Here is a 24,504-nt window from a genome sequence, read left to right as displayed (position 1 = left end):
GGGGATCGGCTGGCTGGTGGCTTGGCGGGGGGGGGGGGGGGGGGGGGGGGGAGGGGGCGCTGTGAGGCAGGGAGGGGGACTCACTCCTCTCTGGGTTTCATGCTTCTGTGCCTGGCTGGTAACGCTGGGGCTTCCTGCGTTGTGAGGACAGAGCTCGGAACTCAGGTGGAAGAGGGTATGTGCTGGGCAGGTGACAAGCCAAACCTTCAAAAATAATCGGCTTCTCTTTCTGGGAAGCAAATCTCTCTCCGTACCTCATGGCTTTGTTTCCCAGCTAAAGGTATCTGTGCTCGGAGCCAGTTACGGACGCCAGTGTATAAGGGCACAGACACTGCCTCCATCTGGGGCGGCTGGCCCCTCGCGTCCACAAGGAGACCCAGATTTACAGGTGCCGCCCACAACGTGTAAGAGCCCAAGTGAGGATCGAGGAGACTTCTTAGGACAGAGTCTTTCTCTTTCCCTAAGTTTTGTTCAAAACAACCGTTCTGGAGCTTTATGGAGACGCTCAGGGCTTAGTTTGCAAGATGCCCGGGCTGGTAGTACAACAAACAGAATCTCCCGTTGTTTCCCGTAGTCACACAGCCTTTGCCTCCTTCCAAGTTACCCTAGAAAACGGGGGCTCTGGTCTCACCCTTGATAGATACAGGAACAGAAGAAGAACCAGGCTGGAGGAAATAACGGTGTGTTCAAGTCTGGCACTGCTATGTTTCCGGTGCCCCTGCGCATTCAGTCAGAACTTGGCAGTGGGTCACCGAGAAGCCTAGTCGGCATCAGGGGGAGAAATCGCAGCTGGAAAAGCATCACTGCACCTGAGACCTAAGGAGTGACTGGGGCAGTCTGGGGAGAAGAACAAAGTAAGGCGGGGCAGGGGTGGGGCGGGGGGAAAGAAGCAAGTCTAAGAAAGACAGACAGAACTACAGAGAATGTGTGGGATCAAGAACGACAAAAGAAGAGAAAGTTTCAGAAAGGGCCTGGGGGAAGCAGCAGGGTCCACAGTAGCAGGAAGGATGGATGTTCCGGGGGCTGCGGCTAATGATCTTGGTGAGAAGCTCCAGGAAAGTTCCCAGAGCAGAAACCCGATGCGGGGGGTTTGGGACCGAGGAACCCAGAGGAAGTACACACAAGGAGGGTCCGACCAAGACAGGAAGTCAGGTAGAGGGGAGCCACCATACGGGTTAGCAGGTTTAGATGGAGCCTCTCAGACCAGAGACAGGAGAAGAAGGGAGGAGGGGGAGATGCGGAGCAGGGCGGACGGTGAGGGGAAGGCACTTGTGGGGAGGGGCAGAGGCAGGAGAGGTGGGAACGAAGGCAGGCCCAGAAGGAGAAGCTCCTAGAACTGAGGAGGGACGCCGCACCCCATGGGGCCCGGCACACAAGCCGTGAGGAGCCCAAACGGTCACTCTGGACTGGGTGGCACGGCCACTCGGCCCCACACGGTGGCACATCCTTCAACCCACGACTCTGGCAACCGCAGTTTTTTCAAGCTGCAATACTGTAAATCACAGAAGTCCTGCCGTGACACGATTATCCATCTCATAAACGTCAGAGGCAGGTGGGAGGATAGGGAAGAAGAAGCGTTCCACCAGGCCTCTCAAGTCTTTAGGTGAATACTTGCCCCATAAAATGACAGGAGAGAGTAGAACGCAAACAATTTAAACGTTCCATGTTGTTGTCGGTGACAGTAAGAGAGCCTAAGTGTCTCCATCAGTAGGTGCGGATTCGTCACAAACACGAGAAGTGTGAGTAGTTTGATCTGTAGGGAAAATTATAGCCAGATAGTATCCAAGAGGTTACCATGATAGAGCTAAATTGTCTCTGCCTGTCACAGGTTAAAAGAACATTTAAATTCTGGAAGTTCACATCAGCTTCTTCTAGATAACAAATCTTAAGTACCTTCCTATATTCACTCAATTAGTGATTCTGGGCCTTGATAACACTGCAGAGAGAAACTTTCCAACTATCATTCAAATCATATCTAAAAAGGTGGTCATAAATATTTTAAAACCTAAGTGAACTAATAAGACCTAGGCCCATTAAGGATAAGATCTTTTACAACAAATTAAATAAAACAATTTATTGAAGTCTGGACTCAAGATAAGCTAGATTTACTAGCTGACCTTTTATTCATTTAAAGAACGAAATTAGCTCTAATTGCATTAGAATGGAATCCAGTAAATTTCCCCGAGTCTTCTAATGTGGCATCCGTGCACGGACGGCTGTAATTGTTTACAAGTAAGATGGAAATGCTTTGATTATAATCTTTCCACTTGTTTTACTGTGTAGTAAAAGCATTTCCCCAAACCTGAAGTCAGTTTTTTGGACAGCGTGCTGTGTTTTTCCTTACATGCACCGCATGTTTGGTGTTAAATGAACAAATGACAACGTGCCAGGGGAGGAAATTAAACTCGGAGATTTCATCATAATTTTAGGTCCGCGACAACGAGAGAGGAAGAGACGGAGGCCGAGGACTCCTTGTCTGGAAAAGTCAGAAAAGGGCCGCAGACCTGAGTAGGAAAAAACTGGACTCTGGCCTGCTTCCCCTCGGAATTACAGCTGAGACACGTGGGTCAGGGTCTGCTGAGTTTCTAAGTACAGTCAGGGAGCAAGAGTCACGTGTGACCCACAACTTGTGCTCCAGTTGTTCAGCTCCTTAGGGAACTTCATGTGTAATGTCAACATTTTTCACTAGCATGAAAAATAAGTCATTTGCCATAAATTTTAAAATACCGTTATTCTTAAGATTTTTTTTGGGGGGGGGGGTCAGTGCTCCCGTTCCTTGGCTTCTCTTATAGGTAAACCACCCGGAAATGTTGCCGTTTCAGTGGCAAGCTAACCAGGGCAATCTTGTGTCAATCTCTTTCTTTTTCTTTTTTTAAATCAAAAGCAGACAGTTTTATTGGAAAGAAAGTAAATTAAAAATAGAAAAGCAAAAAGGCCCTCCAAGTCTGACAGGATGATGATCTGAAATGTTCCTTGAACTTGAACTTGACTTCTAAAGGATCTGCTTTTTTTTTTTTTTAAACCGACAAGCTTCTTCTCTCTGCCACCTCCGCATGCTCTCGTCAAAACGTGAACACTGCCTTGTCCTAAATAAAAGATGCCAATTATTTCTGCCTGTCCCTCGTCCCCCCCTTCCTTCTGGGACCCCCGCCCCGAGGCCCTCATGAGAACTGGTAACGGGAGCGAGCGGGAGGGGGAGGTGGGAGGCACCAGGGCTGCTGAGCCCCGAGAACCTGGCCAGCCTTGGGTTACTTGGGGCCACGTCCGTCACCATCCAGTGGCAAGATGGAGTATAGGAAAGCGAGCAGAGTCCCGATGATACTTTTTGAACCCTGGAGGCCGCCTCACCTAAAGCCAAATAAACCCCTTTTACTTTGTCCCTTTAAGCTCATTGGGGTTTCTGTCACTTGGAACTACGAGTCTTGATCAACACAAAACGAAGATACAAGCGTTTCAACCAGAGACCTGAGGATTCTTTCCAGAGTCTTCTTCACAGAGTGTGCTACCAGGCTATACCTTTGGATTAGAGCTTGTCGCAAGAAACAGTGGGACAGAAACTGTCTTTGTGTCTGCGGTAAAGGCTGCCGCGGAAGGCACTGTTTTCTCCCCTGGATCGGCATGGGAATAACGTTTCAAGTTTGGTGCCTTGAAGAGCTTTGTCTCTCTTGAGAAACTGAGAGGTATCTTCTTCCTTTTTAAAAACGCTATTTCACTTCTTGCCCTGATTGCTAGGCAGCATAGTTCTATCTGACACGCAATCATTTGCTTCTTTTTCCTCTCCTTGGGATTAGTTTCCTATTTCTATTGTCTAGTAATTTTCTTGTTCTCTTTGAGTTAACGTTCTCGAAGGGACAGTGTCAGTTTGTTTAGACTGGGAAAAAAGTTATATATGAATAAACAAATAAACAACGTTTCACATAAAGAGGGAAAAGGCAGAGAGTAGGATAAAAACCATCTGCTGTGATTTCTCTAAAGAACTCATCACGAGAGCCCACTATACACGTTTCACCCTGTCAAATGCCTTTCAGCTAAATCTGGCTACATTTTGAAATATAAAATGCTTATTTTCTTTTTTTTAAGGGAATTTAAAAAAGAAGTTCATGTATTTGTTTTGAGAGAGAGAGAGCACAAGCAGGGGAGGGGCAGAGAGAGGGGGAGACAGAATCCAGCAGGTTCTTAACCGTCAGTGCAGAGCCCAACACGGGACTTGAACGCACAAACCGTGACCTTGTGGCCTGAGCTGAAACCAAGAATCAGATACTTAACTGACTGAGCCACCCAGGTGCCACAAAATGCTTATTTTCTTTGAAAATATTTTAGTAAAAACATTTTTTTTTAATGTGTATTTATTTATTTATTTTTTTAATTTTTTTTTTTCAACGTTTATTTTTGGGACAGAGAGAGACAGAGCATGAACGGGGGAGGGGCAGAGAGAGAGGGAGACACAGAATCGGAAACAGGCTCCAGGCTCTGAGCCATCAGCCCAGAGCCTGACGTGGGGCTCGAACTCACGGACCGCGAGATCGTGACCTGGCTGAAGTCGGACGCTTAACCGACTGCGCCACCCAGGCGCCCCAAATGTGTATTTATTTTTGAGAGACAGAGAGAGAGAGAGACAGAGACAGAGCATGAGCAGGGGAGGGGCAGAGAGCGAGGGAGACACAGAATCCGAAGCAGGCGCCAGGCTCCGAGCTGGCAGCACAGAGCCCGACGCGGGGCTGGGCCCACGAACCGAACGGCGAGATCATGACCTGAGGCGAAGATGGATGCTTAACCCACTGAGCGCCCCCAGCCGCCCCTAAGATCACCCTTTCAATGACAAGCTCCTTTAACGGCGCCTTGAGCTCCACACTTAAACTGAGAAGAGCTGTAGGTCCCGTTTGGCCCTGGCCTTCCGGACCGTCTCGTCCAACGGTCCCTGCCCCCGATCTGCCCCAGCACCGTGCTCTGCCGTTCCCTTCCGAGAGATGGGCGAACGAACGAGCGCCGTAAGCTAGCTCGCTCTTCCTCACCTGCTCAGAATAAACGAACTTGGTGAGCGGGAAGACCGGGAGGACAGATGACACGGCCCGTCCCCAAGTGCAAGTGTGACCTCGCGATCCTCATCAACACAGTCCAGGCAGCCGTGCCTGGGGAAGCGCGCACCTGCTCGACCGCGAGGCGGGCCTGGGCCTGGGCTGTCTTCGTATGTGCCTCACGGTGCCGTGTCTCCCGGCCATTCTGCTCACCAGCCTCACCGTGCGGACACCGGGGTTTCAGGGTTAGTGTTCCGCTTCCACCTCTGTTCCTGACTGAGGGCAACGCTGCGTGCCCCTCACCGGGGGGCGTGTTAAAGGCAAGTGCAGTCCCTGCAAAGTCACCCTGAACGTCCACGCTCTCTGGCGGAGGTCCTGGACTTCCCGTAGGTTCTTTAGAATACAGGCTCCAGGCACGTTACAGAAAGGAAAAAACAAGGGACCGCGGTCTTGCCTCGAGGAACAACAACAGAGGACGGAGGAAATAATCTAACCTCAAAGTACTTTCCCAGATCAAGGGCAGAAGACCTTCCTCACTTGGGAAACTTTAGAAACTAAATGTTGTCTTCAAGATCTTCCACTGAGAGGGTATAATTTGAGCCCTGTAAAGCTTTTTTCCCTTTGCCCATAATTTCAAAAGGTTCTATCCTCTGCCTGTTCCTCGGCAATAAACAGCCCCTTCCCCTGGACTATTTAAACCCCCCTTTCCGCATCCTACTCCGCTCGTTAACTTCACTTCAAAAGTGCGCTAGAGCCCCAGGTGCGCACAAACTGAGTAAAGGCACATTTGTACGAATCGACTTCCTCTCTTCCATTATTGCCGTGGAATAAGCCACGTACCCTTATGCTACAACAATAAGAGATCACTTTTAATTTCATACAATTTTCATGTGTCATAAAATACTCTTAAGTTTTTCGAAGCTTTCTTGGCTTGTGCGCCACACGAAAACTGGTTTGGTTCATGGGCCACAGTGGGCTGATCCTTGATTTGGATTAAAAAAAAAAAAGAAAAAGAAAAAGGCTCTTTACTGATTAAGATACATTTTACATAAAATCCTATTACTAGGTGACACAGGCCTCTTTTTCTCTCTTATTTTAAAATGTAATCTATTTCACTTAATTTATTCCTTTGTTCATTATAAGCACTTCCTTGTGCCTGATTCTGGCCAAATGATTAATTATTCATATAACACGGGGGTTATTTACCTAAATATCCGAAGGTTCGCATATTATATAATGTTATACTGTCATGGGCAATTTGTCTGGAATGTTTGAGTATTACAATTTCCCTAATACTGGACAATCTGTTCCAGGGTAACAGGATCTATTTTTCATATTTCACAATATCTTAAGTGTATGAGTGGTTTATTGAGAGGAGAAAAATAGTCAACAGAATGAATGAAAGATGCTCAAGGGTGGATGAAATGAATATTATTATCAAAGTGTTTTTACAAACCTTAAAGGGATTGAGCAAGCCGAACTCTTGTGGAAGTAAAGATTAAGTCATGGTGAGTTACTGAGAAAATAGTAATAAATGTGAACTAGTAAGAGAAGAGTATTTGTTGAATGATAAACAGGAATATCTTGCCCGTAGAGGAATGAGCCCAAATATAGAATTTTCACAACGATGGTATCAGTTGCTACTTTGGTTGGGCCTCCTTGCTCATCAATCAGCCTTCTGTCCTCCACTGGTTGAGGGAGGAGGGCATTATTCAAATTTTTGTAGGTAAAATAGAGAGCATGGGGTATAAGAGTATCTGGTTTAAAAAAAGGACTGAATTTACAGTATTTCTGTGATACTGTCTAAACTCGTCAGTAACACTACCACCCACTGTCTAGGTTCCTACTGATGAAACCAAAAAGGGTGGAAATTATGCGGATAATTTAGGTAAGAAAAGGATGAACTATTTTCTTCCTTCAATCTTCAAAAGAACATACACTTTCCTAGAAGATCACATTTGCCTCTATACTTCCGTTCATAATAATGATATTGGACTTTTTCAGTGAATTACATTTGGAATCAGCAGACGCAGCAGCATAAAACACACACAAACTTTTAAGAAAGAATGAACCACTGAGAACACAAAGCGTATTTTCTGTTGCCTACTCTACCTACTATATAAGTTCATGGCTCCTACTCAAATTATTATGGCTAAAATCTGAATGACAATTAAATGCCCTGTAAGCCTATTTTCTACACAATATTTGATTGTTTGCAATTTAAACTAATCCATTTTCAGGCTTACTGGTAAAAAATAAGGTTGTAAACTAGTACTTATAGCTGATGGAATTCATTTAAACGACATACAGAACGATTTTTAGAAAAAGAATAGTTTTTACCATAATTTACAAAAATAGACCGATGTTTTATCACCTTATTAAAATCACGTAAGAGTGTTGTAGACCTTAATTCATATCTTAAAAATGAATTAAAAAAAAACCAGCCAACTAAATTTACTTTAAAGAAGGGTGAGCTGATAGGATGATCCTGTGAAAATTAAGACCAACAGTGATCATGGGGTTTACATTTCCAGTTCTCTCTTAAACAAACAAACAAACAAACAAACAAGCAGACAGTTAAGACTTCACCAAGCCTTTGGGTGGCAGTATCTTTGTTTTTAGGTACAGAATAAAACCATGAGAATCTCCGTTCTTTGTCACAGTGATTAAGAATGACTCGAGAAGAGGGATACGACAGTGAGTGCATCCAGTATATCGTTTCTCCCTTTTCAGATAACCAGGACCTTCAGAATTACGCAGACCCCACGTCATGTCTTCCGAAAAGGGAAAAAGAACAAGAAGGGATCCTGGATGTCAAAGAAAGCAATAAGCATTTACTCTGAGGAAGAAACCAATACAACTTGAAAAATGAAGAATTCTCAAAATAAAGCTTGACCCTCCACACATTCACACCTGGAAAAGGTGAGAGTTCTAAGCCCACCAGGAAGGAGCAGAGACGGGCAAGTTCGATTCCCTTCGCTCTAACGGACAACGGACAACGGACAACGAGTGTACTTACATCTTGTCTTGGCCAGCGCCAACTCTCAGCGTCAGCCGGGGGATGACCGGACTGGGGGCGGGAAGCACCGGTTCCACTTTTATCTGTTGGAGTTATTACAGGGGAGTTAAATGCATTTTCAGGAAAGACCTCCCACCTCTTCTCCTCCTGCCTCATTTCCATAAACCTCCTAGGCCAGTTTAAGCCTCAAATGTGGCTACCATGCCAGATTGCAAGGTTACTCTGGGCGAATTTTGCTTTTGCTTCTCAACAACTGAAGGCTCTCTGGCATCATGAGAAATTCCCCAAACTTGACTCACTTTACCTAAGCGTGGGAGTTCTTTCTTTCTTCCTGGTCATCCTTAATTTCTTGCATTTTATTGTTAGAGTTTTTAGACATTTGGCAAACACTTACATCATTGCCGGACTTCATGTAAATAGAAAAAAAAATGCAATGATATCTCCACAATAGGATAAAACGCATCTATTTATGGAACTTGAAAAACAAGAAACTCATCTTAAGTCTGCGTTATCATATAAGAAAACAGAAACACCAAGTGTACTTGCTCCGTTTTTTTTTTTTTTTTTTTTTGGCTGGTGGCCAACAGATCTGAAATACTGTAAAAGAAGAAACATAATACACTAGGATTTGTAGTGAAGGCAAGGACCGATGGCTAAGTTGAAGATCTTCACAAATACTGGAGCTAAGAGAAAGGGGATCAAGTCTGATTATACAGGGGTTCCTCACAATTGGTGGTCTCAAGGGGCCATGGTAGAGTATTTTGAATGAGCAGGCTGAACAGAAGCCCCGTCGTTCAAGTTACCATCTATATTCTGAGTTTTTCAACAAGTGTTTTGTGGGCATTTTTGGTGGGACAGTTCTTTGGGGAACGGAAGTGTCCAGGAACTGCCAGATGTTTAACATCCCTGGTCGTGGGGTACGGAAGGATGCAACACTACACTGCAAACCACTGAAGGGGAATGAATATGTAACATAATGCTCGATATATATCTCGTTAATCTGTTGCACATCGATCAAAGTTACTATGTTGTCATGTGTTTTTACCTATCCCCCCCTTTTTTTAAATCCATCGTCACATCAAGATCCATGATTTCAGCCATTCTCTCTCTCTCTTTTTAAATAATGATTTATTTTGAGAGAGAGAGAGAGAGGTCACACGTGGAGGGGAGGGGCAGAGAGAGAGAGGAGAGAGAGAATCCCAAGCAGGCTCTGTGCTGTCAATGCAGAGCCTGACGTGGGGCTCAGTCTCAAACTGTGAGATCATGACCTGAACTGAAATCCAGAGTTGGATGCTTCACCGACTGAGCCCCTCTCGACCACTGTCTTGAACAGTGTGTGGCATGTGGGAGGCACTCCAAGACTGAGTTAACAAGTGCAAGCACTCTGAACTCCCTGCCCCTTGGGTACTTCACCATTTGCCCAGGATCAATCTAAAATCATCCTCAAGGGCACGGAGTAATTTCAAAGAAAAATGTAAAGATCATGTAAACTTGTACCATCAGAAACTGCAATTCCATCTGTGCCTTTAATGCTATCTGTGTGTCTGGACGACCAGCTAAGTTAGGTCAAGGGCAGAGACCGTGTCTGTTGTGTTTATCGCTACTTCATAGTGCCCATCACAGGCACTGGCATGTAAGTGCACAGGAGATACATTGAAAGAATTTATCTGAAGCAATGACGTCACACCCTTACCTCTTCCGAGCTGAGACCTATCCCGTGATTTCCTTTCCTCCTCTGCCCCTCGAACTCCACAGGAAAACCCACTGAGGCCACCAGGCAGGACTTCTTGAGCCCATAACCTACAAACTTCTCTGCACCCACAACCGCACTCGTCCGTGTCCTCCAGTCTTTTAAGGAAACTTCCTTCTCACCTAGGCATCCTCAACTCTGCCGTTCCGTTATTTCCTTCTAGCTTTTAAGTGTGCTCCCCGCGATCTTAAAAATCCTGCCTGCCCTTCAGCATCTCGCTGACAAGCTCTCCTATTTTCCAGCCTCACTTTATTGTCTCTGCCTTCACTTACTCATTCCTCGACCCGCTCCAATCCGCTTTCTGTCCCAGCCAGGCCACTAAAGCCACGCTCCCCAGACACCAATCATTTCCTGATGTCCTGGTATGTTCTCCACTGTGGGTCTTACCACACCTCTTCCTTCTCCTCTACGATGTCCTGACCTTACTTGGCCCCCTCGCCACTCCTCACTTTCTTCACTGAGCTCGTCCACGCCCATGGTTTCGATCGTAGGTTTCACATACATCATGCCTTCAAAACCTCCCTCTCTAGGCTAGTGCCATTGGCACCTATGACCGAAACAGAATATTACCCGAGCATTTTCAACTAAATATCCTGTATATCTCATCTCACCACCTGGAAACTTAAACTTACCAACTTCCCTATACAAACCTGCGCCTCCAAATGGTCTCACTTTTGGCAAATGTCTCCTCCATTTGCCAGTGCTTTGGCTGGTATGTCCAATGGTTTTCCTTAAGGCCTTAGGGGACCAAGGGTCACTGGGGTGTGGTCAAAGCAAGACCCATGGGTAACTAGCTAGGGTTTGCATCCACTCCCCCCCCCCCCCACTCCTTCGTAACAAAGAGTTCCTTATGTAACCAAATCTGAAAAACACTAGTTTGGTGTATTTTGTAAACTATTACGATTTCTCTGTTTTCCTTACCTTTCTGTAGTATCTGTGGAAGAACAGACAAATATATCCAAACCGAACATTTAAAACCACTTACTGTTTGCCAGGCATTGTGGATGGATATTTTTCAGATGTTCCCATACGGGTTTTTTAACCAACACGTAGGGTAGGCATTACCGTTTCTGTTTTACAGGGAAACTGGATCATATAGGAAGCAACCATTTTTCCTTTTCCTTTTTCTCTTCTAAGGTCACACAAACAGCAAAAGTGGGACTGGATTCAGTTTTGTTTCAGAGAATAGAAAACTGCATAAAGTTGCTCTATTTCTTCAAGCCTTCAGGGCCATATGGTCATAAGTGATGAGTAAGATTCCACATTCCTTTGACCCACAACGTTGTTAATCACGTACTTAATCTTTTCTCAAGCTTGATTTAAACATAAAGCTGCTCTACCTTGAAAAAAAATCTTTATTATTATTATGCTTCTTCACACTGTAATTTGGTGGATTCCTGTTACCACACTACACACTTGCGTAGCACGAAGTGTGTTCCATATTCGGGATCCGATTGGCTCTTCAAACTCTGCACGGTGGGTGTGGAAGGTATTGTCACCCTCGAGCACGGGGGACTAGAAGGATTAAGTGGTTTGCCCAGAGTTTACAAAGTTAGTAAATACACTACCTACAGGTAGGCCTCCTGACACAGGTAGGCTCTCCCATGCTGCCCCTTGACTCTCTGCCTCCCATTTGGAGTCCTTTTTGCTGGGAATGCTGATGTCTTACATGGAGGCAGCTACTCACTTTCTCTGTAAATGTCTTTTATGATGAATGACATATATTTGTGAGATGGCTAGCGTTGGTTGTAAAATATTTTTTCTCTACAGAAGGCTAACTAGTTTACATGGAAATTGTGGTTGACGTTGGCCTCGACTCCATTCCACTCAACTGGCTGGGTTTTTGATGCTGTCTTAAGTAATTACTCGTCAGAGTAAAAGAATCAAGACATGGTTTGCTTATGACCTACTGTTGTAAAAAGTTAAATGGCACAACATGCAAAAACAAAATGAGCAAACAGAAACAGATACATTTTGTGAGTCCAATTAAAAGCGGTAGATACGTGCTCCGAAGACGAGATAGTTCGTAAACTTGTGGAATTAATGAATGATTCAGAACACGTCACCTTAGTTCCAAATTTTACCTGTAATTGATGATGTGGTGAGCACATCATCCAGGGACACCTTTGGGAGTTAAAGCGGGGGCTGTTATTTGCTCCCCAAAAAGTGTGTAAACTGGTACTGTCTCGGGCAAACCAGGACATCTAGTAATCCTACCCTACGAATACTTAAAACCTTAATTTCATTCTTATTCTTAAAGAAGCTGAACTTCAACATTTAACTTAAAGATAACATTCAAGCAAGTACAGAAAAAGATTAATGAGGATGCTAATAATACATCGGGAGATACGATGCATACGGGAAATACAATTTCTACATTAAAATGTCATGCCAGACTTCGGTTTACATTAACTTTACCCAAGAAGCTCACCAAAATAAAAACAAAGACACCTCCTGCGTTCACAAAGTAATTTCTCGCGTGGGCTTTCCCAGAAATCAATAAACTCAATGCCAATTATCTCGATTCCTTAAACCGCATGCCTCATGCCATCTTCCAGGGGCGCCAAGCCAAAACCTGGGGACGACGTGAGCGTCTAAGGGTTAAAATAAAAGCAGTGCACTTGAGAGTGAGCGGAGAATTGGGGCGCGCAGAGCATTTACAGTGGATTACTAAGCTTCCCAATCCACCAAAGAGCAAAGTCCAGTAATAGAAGACTCCTTTGTAGCTAACTAAAAATACATTGTCAGTGGATTTGTCCAGTTTTATGTATAAGCAATACTGCTTTCACCTGAACTAATACTAGTAGTCATATAAGCCCCTTATTGCCATGTGCTGCATTTTTTTTGCTAATCTTCAAGGATTTAGCTTCTTTGCCACATACCTCGGGGCACCAACTGATAAAGCTCTAACTCTCCATTTTTCCAGGACACCAGCAGTGCGGCCTTGCAAAAAATGAAAATCGCTCAAGAGATTTAAAGGGGAAATTTATTTTTAAAATCCTGACTTGAAGCAAAGAGGTGGATTTTTAAAAAGCTTATCTATAAAGAATCAGTTTAAATTTAAATTCTATCTTGGAACTCTTTCATGCATTCCAGCTTTAAAGTTTATCTTCTGACAGGGACTTTCTGCAAAGGTAATGGGCAGCTTTGTCAATATAATCTGGCCAAGTTTTTATTTTCTATTTTTTCAACGTTAAACTTCTTTCATTAAAAAAAAAAAAATGTATGTGTCCTAGATAGGGTAGCAGCAAGTTCAGTAAATGCTACATCAGATCCCCATCTATGCTAATGTGTCAGAAAAATATCCAGAAACAGCACTGACGAAGAGCCAATGTTGATCATCTAATATTCCGGATGCAGAATTAGGGTGGCTGGTAAGCCCCTTGTGGTCTTTCTTACCAACTGAGGTCTTTACATTAATTCAACTTAGAAACAAATTCTAAATACCGATAAACTGTTTAAGATATGAAAAAGACAGCCAGAAGAAGTTCTATGGTGTGGTTAGGCATGACAAGTGGAATCCAGTAAGGACAACTGAAACGGAACGCAGGCTCTCATTAAGCGCTCACGTTCATTCACACAAAGACTTGGAGATAGGTGGCCTCCAGTAAGCGTCTATAAATTCAAACACACTTGTGCAAACGTTAAGCTGCTGGCTTCCTCTTGGAACAGACAGAGACAAGGAACAGGAAGGGAATATTTCCCCCTTTTCGCTGGATTATTCTTTTTACTGTAAACCCTTCATTTCACTAGTTAATCATGGGAGCTGATGAGAAAAGACTGGAAAGGAGTCCATCACTCTCAACAGACGGGAAAACACTGAGAGCCTTTTGTTAAAGGCCAAACCAGTAAGACTGTCATCCTCCACATAATAAACTATTTTCATTCAATAAAAGATTATTTGAGGGCAAATGCAAAGGGATTTGGGGACAGGTGAAAGAAACATGAAACATTTTAATTGTGCCTATTCCTGAAGTCATTAAGGCACAGAGGACCCCCACTGCTGGTGCTCTAAAATATGGTGGTCGAACAGGAGCTCCCTAAGGTCTCTTCAGGGACTAAACTTTTCCAAGATCACAGTTCACCTTACTCCCGAGCGTGAAGCCCTGTCTGTCCCTCTCATCAGCTCCGTGGGGGTGACCGGCTGAGAAGGCCATTTTGGGTAACAGGCACACGGGCTTTGCTCAGACAGAGCTGGGCCAACTCCCAGCTCTTCAAGCCACCAGCTACAACAAGCTACTCAACCTTCCTGGGCAGTTGCCTCCACTCAAAGCAGGAGCAACACCACCAAACCCTCTGGGCTGTTGGCAGCCAAATTCTGGCCAGGTCTGGCGCTCGTATGCGCTCGATAAACAGCAGTTACTCTTATCATTTACTATCTGAGTTAGTTCATCCAGTAGCTGATGTTCGCCCAAAACAGCATTCATTGATCAGGAGCATAAAAACTGGGGGAATCCTTTATGGAATTTATGAGCTTTTTGCTGCAAGCAGATCTCGATCATCTGTTGGGCCCATCAGCAACATTATTGGTTAGTTGTAAGGAAACTCTGGAGAGTCATCTTAAATGACACCAACTGGTCTTCACTTCGAGTTTTCTATGAGAGGGCAGAAAAGAAGGCCTTTACAAGCCAAAAGTGTCTTGGAGAAGGTATGAGATTATTGTTTGTAAGCAGAGGTAACCCATACCTTACGCTGTATCTTGCGGTCTCTTCCGGGTACTGAATAGACAGACAGAGGGAAGGGAGCAGAGGGCCCGAGGGGTCTGAAGAGGCTGGTGCAAAGTAGGAACTTGTGGAGCGAGAATTGAGAGCCACGTCCGTATGCCTGCCAAAGCCCACGATCTTAGCGGGCCAGCACTGCGGGTTGTGACATCATCATCTTTTGGAGGAAACTCTCCCAGGCCTTCTCAGATCATACTCGAGAGCATAAAAACAGTATTGCCAAATCTGACCGATGGATTTTGGCTCCTGTCTTGTATCGGGTTTTATGTACGACTGTCCACTTCCACTAACAAATAATGAGACATCTTCTTATTTTTTTTCACAGCAATCCTCCTTCCAAAAACCACTTAAGATGCCAAGAGTAAATTTTAATTAAAGTAGTCCTGGAACATTCATCTAAACTTCAAAAACCCACAGTAACTAAATGAAGTCATGTAGTGCATTCACCGACAGACGGAAATGGACACTGTGACTGCTCTGAAATGTACTGTTACCTTCCTCACTGCTAAAGCTACCAGGGGGATGTTTGTGACTAGGCAGCATAATTGCTCTTAATACATTTTCCATAAACAATTAGTTTGGTTCTCTTTTAAAGAGGTGAAAGATCAGACCGGTAACCCTGACTAGCGCGTACTATTGCACGTAACGGGGAACAAAGACTGTGCCTAAGCCACTCTATTTTGGATCACTGCCCCTTCTGGAAAGATGATCTTTCCTCCTGATGACGCACCACTAAGCCAGGGGCCTTGCACACATTATTTCAATTAATCCGTTTTTTATTTCACGTAGGAAAGTATCGTGGCTAAGAACATCAATTGTAGCATCTCACAGCCTGGGTTGAAATCGCGGCTCCTGCTTACATACTTAGGAGCTGTGTGATCGTGGGCAACCTGATTAGTCTCTCTAGGCCTCAGCTTCTCATCTTAAAGTGATAACAATTATGGTCTCTGCCTTACAGAGTCGTGGTAAGAAATTAAACTTACGTGTACTGTCTACATGGTGTTTAGCCTACAGTAATTCCTCAGTAAATATTAACTACTACTGTTTTGCTGCTTTTCAACAAGTGTGAGTTACCATAAGCCCACTTTAAATAAAGATGGAGTACCTAAGGAGTAAAGAAACTAAAAAACATGCTCGGGATCTTCACTCAGACTTGCTGGATTCCAAGCCCAAGGCTCCTTCAACCAACCACGCAGATCTCCGTTCAATTAACGGTATCTTCATTGGTTCTTGTATTGATAAATGTGGGTGTGGTTGGTAAAAAGGTTTACAGGGAGGTAAAATAAATACGGGGAGATGTTTTTATCAAAAGAATGCCCTTGTTGGCTGATCTGGGTCAAGGTCTGTGAGGGTGGCTCCTGGGAGATGGTCAGGGTGAGGACAAAGAAGGACGCTGTGGTCCTCATTCTTGTGACAAGACATCTTCTTGGGGAGACTGAGATGTGCCTTATTTTGGTCTGTGGATATGTAAGAGAATTCTGAAAGCCTGTGTAACCCAGTTTCAGGTATACTTTCATTCACTCCAATGGCTTGACGCTCGGGGAGGATTAAGTGGGGCTGAAAAAGCAGAAGTCAAGGTCTACGTTAATGTCTCAATTTCCCCACCCTGTCAGTGGCATCTGCCCGGGCTGCGCGAGCTTTTATCCCTTCCTATCTGCACGAAGAGCTGAACTTTAAAAGGTGCCAAGGAAGAAGAAATAATTTTCCAACACCGTAAGCGGAGCTGACTCGGCCTGTCATACGTTGAGTTAGCCGGTCCGGTCCAAAGCAGGAGCAAGCTCCAGGTTTCTACCTTTTACGGGCGGATTCGTGAAGAAATAATAATGCTTGCCTTCACCATCAGCGTTCTCTCCCTTTCCTGGGCACTTACTTAAGTGCCAGACATGGTACTAAGCACATCTCAGATGTAATCTCCTTTAATCCAGAAAAGTAACTTGCCCAGCGTCTTACAGCTAAAAGAAGCCAGGATTTGAACTCAGGTTTAACTCCAGAGACAGCTCTGTTTATTCTTTTTAAAGACCTCATAAGACAGCCAACTGCTATACATTTTTATCTTCTGTCATTTATCTGAGCTGTAACCTATCCAAAGCGTTACAAGGGCTCGTATTCTCTTGTCAGGTGAAATCTAGCAGGGAGTCCGAGGGACTTTTCCTTCCCAAGGTCAGCTAGAAGCTGAGGAAAGGCAAGGACTGCCACTACAGATCTAATCCGACGGGCTTCACTCAAATTCACAGTGGTTGCTGAAACAAACAACTCCACTGACTTTCCAGAGTTAAGGCGGGACTGAAAGGAACGGAACCCTCTGTGACCCGCTGAGGGCTCGCTCTGAGCTGCCCCCGGGTGGCTGAGTGACCCCCTTCTGCCGGGCGCGACAGAGCCCCAGCAGTAAACATTTCGAAACCGTGAAGAGGATCTTGGTGCAGATGACCTGGCTTTTGCTGGTTGTGTGACCTTGACCTTGGACAAGCCAGTCTCCTCAGACCCAGTTTCTCGTCCACAGAGGGTGACGGCAATATACCTGCCGGACCTCAGCCACAGGTGTGTCAGGAGGAGACAACACGCTTCGCGTCAGTTCCAGGAGCTGCACGCGAATCACATGATGACAAGATGACTGTTAAAACAGGAACGGGAGCTGGAGCTCTGTGTCTGGCCGACTCGCTGATGTTCAGTTAGGAGTATCGGAATTTCCGTTCTATTTCTTTACGTTTTAAGCACAGCCAAGGGGTACAGAAAAAGGACAAAGGCAGGCAGAAAAATGTGAGAGCTGCCATTACAGCCTGTCAGCTGAACTAATTTTTCTAGGTAAGTTTGAGATTTTAAAAAATTGCAGAAATACTGGTAGGTAATAGATCTGCCGGATGTCGAATACATCTTATCTTATTATTGGAAAAAAATGACTGGGTATAGTTTTCTGGCCAGCCTCCAAGAGGACCGTTTCTAGAAGGCAGGGGAAGGATCTCTGGGAATCTGTGGGGATGCCACCACGAACCCCGAGACGCTTTTTAAGAAAGTTTAAAAGACACTTTCCAACCATTCAGTCGAGCACTGTCACCCAGGAACCATGAGCTGAGGAACCAGACCATAGACAGCAGAGGTCACATTCTGGGCCCAAAGGCTTGAGGTCCCAGTTTCTACAAAACCGCGGGATACGTATTGGCCTCTTGGGCTGTCCTCCACGGAAGCCTGATTTACTCACATCGTAAACTATCTGGGATTATTTTCTGCCCACCAACCCGGCTGCCTGATCAGCCCAGGTACTCAGAAACATGTCCTAATCTTATTAAAGCAGAAAAGAGAAGGATAAGAGATGAGGCAGAAAGCAGTGAAAGGTCCTAACCTGAAACACTTGCAATCACGGCCCACGGAAAGGAAACAGGAGTCCTTACCGAGGGGCTCCACGGGCCTGGCTCTCCCCTTAAAATAGTGCCACAGGGTGCGTGCTCTTAGAAAGATGGAGGCTGTCTTTTTTGGGGGGCGGGGTAGCGAATATTCGGGCACAAAATAGTATGCAGTACGCCTGATGATTACAGAAATCCTATTTACAGATTTTTTTTTTTTTAACTGGCAGGGATTCGTTGCCATGCTTAATGAACAGAGGGGTTATAGTCTGCGATTATAGGTTCCTCTTAGGCTATGAACTTGTTAACATGTTTCAGCACGGAGGGGGCTTGATTACAAGTTTGTGGGTCTTAGAATTAAAATTCTAAGACGTACGAATCTCCTCCCGGCTGACTTACGGGCCATCTGCCTCTGAGACGCAGCTCTAACTGCTGGCTTTTTTACCTCAGTTTTGCCACAGGACGGTGTTCAGACAGCACCAGAAATGGAAAAGTGCTTACTTTTTCGTGCTTGTGTTTCTCCTTCTCTTTTTCTCTCTTCTCTCTCTCCCGCTTCTCTCTCTCCCTTTCCTTCTCTTTCTTCTCCTTCTCCTTCTCCTTCTCTTTCTTTTTCTTCTTCTCCTTTTTGTCCTTTTTCCTCTCTTTCTCCTTAGGCTTCTCTTTTTCCTCCAGCAGTTTCTCAGGAAGCATGGAGGACAAGGCGGGCAGCCCGGCCGGGACCCTGGCGGCCGCCGCGGGGCTGAACACGGGCAGGGCCGCGTCCTTCGGGGGCACCACGAGGGGGGCCGCAGGTGTTCTCAGCCTCTCCTCCCGCCCCTTGTCTTTAACCTTTTCCCGGTCTCTCTTATCTTTGTCCCTCCTGCCTTTGTCTCTATCTTTCTTCTTATCTTTATGCTTCTCTCGCTCCTTCCTTACCATCCCATCTTTCAATCTCACTTTTGCATCGACTTCCTCAAATTCTTTTATTTTAAACTTATAGGGATCCGGCTCTTCATCTTTAAGAAATTCCTTCCACGGGTACCTGGCTTCCTTGCTGCTCTCCTTCTCTTTCTCTTTCGCTTTATCCTTCTCTTTACTTTTTTCCTTGCTTTTGTCTCTTTCCCTCTCCTTATCTCTCTGCTTCTCTTTCTTTTTCATTTTGGTCTTCAGTTCCTTTTTCAACTTCCTCTTGACCTCCACGGAGGAGGGCAGTTTGGCTTTCTCCTCGTACACCTTGTGCAGAGGTTCCGGGGTGGGAGGGGAGACCGAAGGAGAGGAGATGTAGGGAAAGCCGGGAGGCAGATTTGCAGGTGCTCCCAGTTTTGCTTTCCGCACCACCTCATCGATCGACGCATCCATGGTCCACGAGTTGTCGGAACTGGAGGCCCCACCCGAGAGGGGCAGAGGGGTGGATCCTGCCTTAGGGACACTGTTGGAGGAGGTGGAAGCTTTTGGAGTAGTACATTCCGCACCTGAAATTCTCTTAGGGCTGGTAAAAATGTCTCCTTCGGATTCAGATCCCGAAGAAAACTCGAAAGGGTCTGGCTCTCGCTCGGCGCAAGCCCGTGCAATCACGGCATTGATCGAGTCGTCGATCGTTCGGTCCGTCACGACCGCCTTCTTCGGCTGATTCTCACTGTTGAGTTTGCCAGCATCCGGGGGCGTCTGTATTTGTTTTACCTGAAGGGTTTCTTTACTAAGTTTTTCACTTATCGTAGCGGAAGGAGTCCTGTTTGGTGTTTCGGGTCTGACGGGTGCTTGGGGAATATGAGTCATAACCTTGGGACTCTTGGGGCTTTTGGGGCTCTTAGAGCGTCCAGGAGACTTCTTCTCTTTGGATACGGTTTTTGGTGACCGAATAGGACTTCCGACCATTGCTGGTGACTGCGCAGTTTTAGGTGACTTAGTCTTCTGTCCCGGAGAACTGGTTTTAGTCTTTGCTTTAGGTGTAAACGATTTGGCTTCTAATGGTTTTGTGATTGGCATTTGTGATTTTGCGACTGGAGCCAACATCGGTGGCTCTGGTGACGGAGGGACTAGGTCTGTATTGTCCTGCACGTGGACCGGAGAGAGCATTGGTGGGATCTTTTGGGTATTTATTGAGCTGAGGGGTTCTCGGGCTTCCAGTAATACGACATCCAGGGTGTCTCCTTTAGTGCTTAACAGCCGCGGTCGCTTGATGGCAGGCATTTCTTCAGCTTCGGGACTATCCAACGGTCTCTTACCCAAGAAATTCTCATCATTAATAATTTCCTCCTCCTCCAATTCATCGTCTTCTTCCAGGGGAACCTGCATGGCTTCTGCTGACGTACCCCCATCCGTGGGCACCTGCTCTTCCTCCTCTGGCAAGGGAAAAGAAAAGAGGTGTTACTGGAATAGTTTAAAGATCCTAGCACATGAGAACAACGCTTCAAACGTGATTTCTAGGAAAGAAAGGAGCTTATGGACGGCGTTCAGAGAGCAAAGCGGTAGATCCTCAAGGATCTTCCAGACTTGCACACCATCATTCTCTGAAGAGTGCCGGCCGGTGACAGCAGATATACAGACTGTCGGTCTCCTGCTTCCACAACTCTTTTCCTGGCCTCACCGAACACTGTCTTTCTCCCTCTTGTGTAAGCTCGTGCATGTGCGCCCGCCCCCGACACACATACATTGTCTCTAAAGATCTAGAGATGGGTTACTGTAAGACTCCTATCCTCAGAAATGACAAAAAGGCGTACCTACTTTTAGGACTCCTATAACAAATGTTAATTCTTGGAGTTTAGAAGACGCAAGCCTCCAACCTGGATACGATTCACCCACGGTTCCTGTCTTCTGCTTTGCTTGCTGATGTCAGCACTTTGAGAGAGTGTGGTGCAAATGGCATATATCCCGGCTTTGCCATTAGAAAGACGCCGTTTCGCTAGCATTCCAGCACTACGGGGCAATGGGCCTTGGGCAATCTCTTGACCCCCTCAGCCTATTTCCTGACCCTTCAAAAGGGACCAATGGCACTTGACCTGCCTACTTGACCGAGTTGCTTTAAGATCACGTTATTTCTTTCTACACGTACCAGCTGAGCATGTCACGGTTCAGCAGGGGACACAACGTACGTGCATGGCACAGGGAAAGTGACCAGCACCAGAAGACGGACGAAGAGTGACCACGGGTCAAACAAACAGATTACTGCAATGCTAAAGATCTACGGAAGACTTCACGAATCAGGCAGTGCTTTGGATTTCTGGGGACCAGGAAGGGTGAGCACAGCGGGGAGGAACAGACGACGAGGAGGCGGAGGTGGAAACGCCACGGGGGTAATCCGCCGGGCAAGCACGGTGCAAGTGGGGAGCGGCACAAAGTGGGCCCGGTAAGGTTGCCTCCAGATCCGAGCAGCTTTGAATTCCAGAAAAACTAAATCATAGGGGCGCCTGGGTGGCGCAGTCGGTTAAGCGTCCGACTTCAGCCAGGTCACGATCTCGCGGTCCGTGAGTTCGAGCCCCGCGTTGGGCTCTGGGCGGATGGCTCGGAGCCTGGAGCCTGTTTCCGATTCTGTGTCTCCCTCTCTCTCTGCCCCTCCCCCGTTCATGCTCTGTCTCTCTCTGTCCCAAAAATAAATAAAAAACGTTGGAAAAAAAAAAAACTAAACCATCTTTCCTCTGCTGGCCGTTTGGACCTAGGGAAGATGTTTAGACAAGGAAGAAAAATCTCAGGGTGTATGTGAACAAATGATTCTAGCAGGACCATATACGATGGATGGGAGGGACCAGTACAATGGAGAGGGGACGAGTCAGAAGTTGCTGAAATGATGTAGGTAAGCGACGACAGGGTCCGAACAGGAGAGTGGTAACAAGAGGAAGCAATGGAGGTAGAGGACATTTTGAATACAGAGTGAACGGAATCTAATAAATGATGGGGTCAAAGGGTGGACAAAGGAGTCAAACACCATTTCAAGGCTCTGAGCCCCGGTGAGTGAGCAGTGCAGTCATTAACAGAAAGAGAGAGAGAGAGAGAGAGAGAGAGAGAGAGAGAGAAAGAAAGAAAGAAAGAAGGGAGGGAGGGAGGGAGGGAGAGAGGGAGGGAGGGAGGGAAGGAAGGAAGGAAGGAAGGAAGGAAGGAAGGAAGGAAGGAAGGAAGGAAAGGAAGGAAGGAAGGAAGGAAGGAAGGAAGGAAGGAAGGAAGGAAGGGAAAGAAAGAAAGAAAGGAAAGAAAGAAAGAAAGAAAGGAAAGAAAGAAAGAAAGAAAGAAAGAAAGAAAGAAAGAAAGAAAGAAAGAAAGAATTATTGGTTAGCGCAGTCCCTAGACACAGAGTCGGGTGGACACTTAATGATGTCTAACACAAGACAAATTTGAGACATAACTACTGTTAGCAGTCCTTGAGAATGACACTATCATCCGTCCAGGTACCTGAGTCAGAAACATCATTCCAGACCACTTCTTTCCTTTGTCTCCATTTCCACACTGCGAACACAATTTCCTACTGCATTTCCTTTACTGTGCTTTCCCCGCGGCTACTGTGGTTAGTTCGTTAGTTCAGATCCCCGGCGCCTCTTGTCTGTACTTCTCACTAGTCTCTACGCCTCCGGCTCCAGTCCCGTCTTTCACGTTGCCTTACTGAGGCCACAAATCCGAGTGTATGACTTCCTGCATTTTTTTTTTAATGTTTATTTATACTTGAGACAGAGAGAGAGACAGCACATGAGCCGGGGAGGGGCAGAGAGAGAGGGAGACACAGAATCCGGGAGCAGGCTCCAGGCTCTGAGCTGTCAGCACAGAGCCCGACACGGGGCTTGAACCCACAAACTGTGAGATCGTGACTTGAGCTGAAGGATGCTCAACTGACTGAGCCACCCGGGTGCCCTCCTGCATTTCTTTTTAAAGCTTTTTTTAAAAAAGTAATCTCCATATCCAATGTGGGGTTCGAACTCACCACACTGAGACGAAGAGTTGCCCGCTCCACCGACTGGGCCGGCCAGGCGCCCCGGATGACTTCCTGTCTTAAGGACCTTTCATCGGTCCCTACTTTGCAAAAGGAGCTCCTTGGAGCCTGGAGGGTTCTGCAGAACCCCTTTTGAAGCACCACACAGTATGGGCTGGGTCCCCTATTCTCTATGAAATGGAATGGTTACCCGTACGGTTCTGTACCTTACACGCTGAGCTGCCACAAAAGCTTTTGTTGTGAGGCTACAGCAAGGTGAAAACCAGTATGCTAAAATGTAAAATCAACCCCATTTCCCCGGCACAACCTATATGGCGCTCCCTCATCTGACCCCGTCCTGGGCACTCTGCCAGCCCAGCCGCATGGACTGATCTGTTGCTTGAGGACACATTGCCGTGTGTCACTTTCGCAGCTCTGTGCATGCAGCTCCCTTCGCCGGAAATGCTCTGCCCCCGACATTTGGTGACTATCTCTTCTTCTTTTTTTCACGTCTGTTTATTTTTGAGAGTGAGAGAGAATGAGCGCAAGCGGGAGAGGAGCAGAGAGAGAGAGGGAGACACAGGATCCGAAGCAGGCTCCAGACTCAGCTGTCAGCACAGAGCCCGACGCGGGGCTCGAACTCACCAACTGCAAGATCATGACCTGAACTGAAGTCGGACGCTTAACCGACTGATCCACCCAGGTGTCCCGGTGACTATCTCTTCTCAGCCTCCGATCAAATGCTCCCTCTTCCGTGACACTTTTTCTTAGCAACTAGAAGTGACCATCCCCCACCCCGTCCCCCACTTTGGGCTCTACTGTATTCTGGTTCTACAAGCAACAAAGAAAGTCTAGAATATTTACTATCTGGCCCTTTGCAGAAAAGTTTTCAGACTCCTGTCCTAGATTTACACTATTCAGAAGATTTGAACAGCCCCTTCCAACCCGATCTTTATCAAAATGACAAGAGAGACTTCAAATCCACTAACTGCTAACAGGCAAACATATGAAAAAATTAGAAGGAGGACAGCTTTAGGATATTCTCCAAGTGAATGAATAAAAAATTTCAGAGTACTTACTGCTGTTATATTTCTAAATTGCAAAGAACCTCCTCCTACCTGAGAGAGGTTCATAAATCCCAACGATGCCAAAGCAGAGAGAGGAAGGTTGAGCCCGGGCGGCATAATGGGCCCGTGGAATATGTTGAAGTAGGCCTTGTTCTTCTGATTCTGGAGCTGAATCTGGATCTGGATCAGCTCTGGGAGGGTGAGTCCCCCAGAGAAGGCCTTAGGAGGACGTGCTGGGAGGGCAGAGGGAGCACTCTAATGAAAGCAGTTCCCAGCACGGGAACTCCTGGACTAATAGAAAAATAGTTATAGGTCCTCCAGACGAAAGTTTTTGGCTTTTTTTATTTCTTTATTTTTTAGCTAGAACAACTAATTAGAGTTCAATTTTCAAACTACTAAATAATAATGCTGGCCAATAACAGAGATATACGTTGTAAGGTTAACCCTGCAATCCTTTTACGAGAAGATTAAAACAAAACAAAACAAAAACAAAACAAACCCAAGTCGCCTCACTCTAATCTCTCGAAAACCATATAACAGCGCAAGTCCACAGTTCGCATCTACAGGTCAAGTGGGTATCACCTCCGCCATCTGCCCTAATAACTCTATCCTTCCATGAAAGCAGCCCAGAGCTGGTGGGGACACTTTTTCAGGATAACGGATATTTTACTAAGGGAAGCCAGCTCTGGATAAGTATTCATGTTCATGCTGCTAAAGATAT

The 24,504-nt window shown here is 46.0% G+C and overlaps 1 protein-coding gene across 1 annotated transcript in view; it reads right to left on the bottom strand.

Annotated features, from left to right (window-relative positions):
* Positions 1–24,504, bottom strand: part of TAF3 (TATA-box binding protein associated factor 3) — a 179,882-nt gene that overhangs the window by 28,127 nt on the left and 127,251 nt on the right. Inside the window, exons 3-4 of the mRNA XM_027073377.2 lie at positions 18,345–20,164; positions 8,035–8,117 (exon numbers count right to left, since the gene is read on the bottom strand). Coding sequence (XP_026929178.1) covers positions 8,035–8,117; positions 18,345–20,164 — 1,903 coding nt within the window. The remainder of the gene's footprint in view (positions 1–8,034; positions 8,118–18,344; positions 20,165–24,504) is intronic.

Source organism: Acinonyx jubatus, chromosome B4, assembly GCF_027475565.1.
Source record: "Acinonyx jubatus isolate Ajub_Pintada_27869175 chromosome B4, VMU_Ajub_asm_v1.0, whole genome shotgun sequence".
Classification (NCBI taxonomy): Eukaryota; Metazoa; Chordata; class Mammalia; order Carnivora; family Felidae; genus Acinonyx; species Acinonyx jubatus.
Note: the sequence above shows the minus strand (reverse complement) of the source record. Positions and strands in the feature narration are given on the sequence as shown.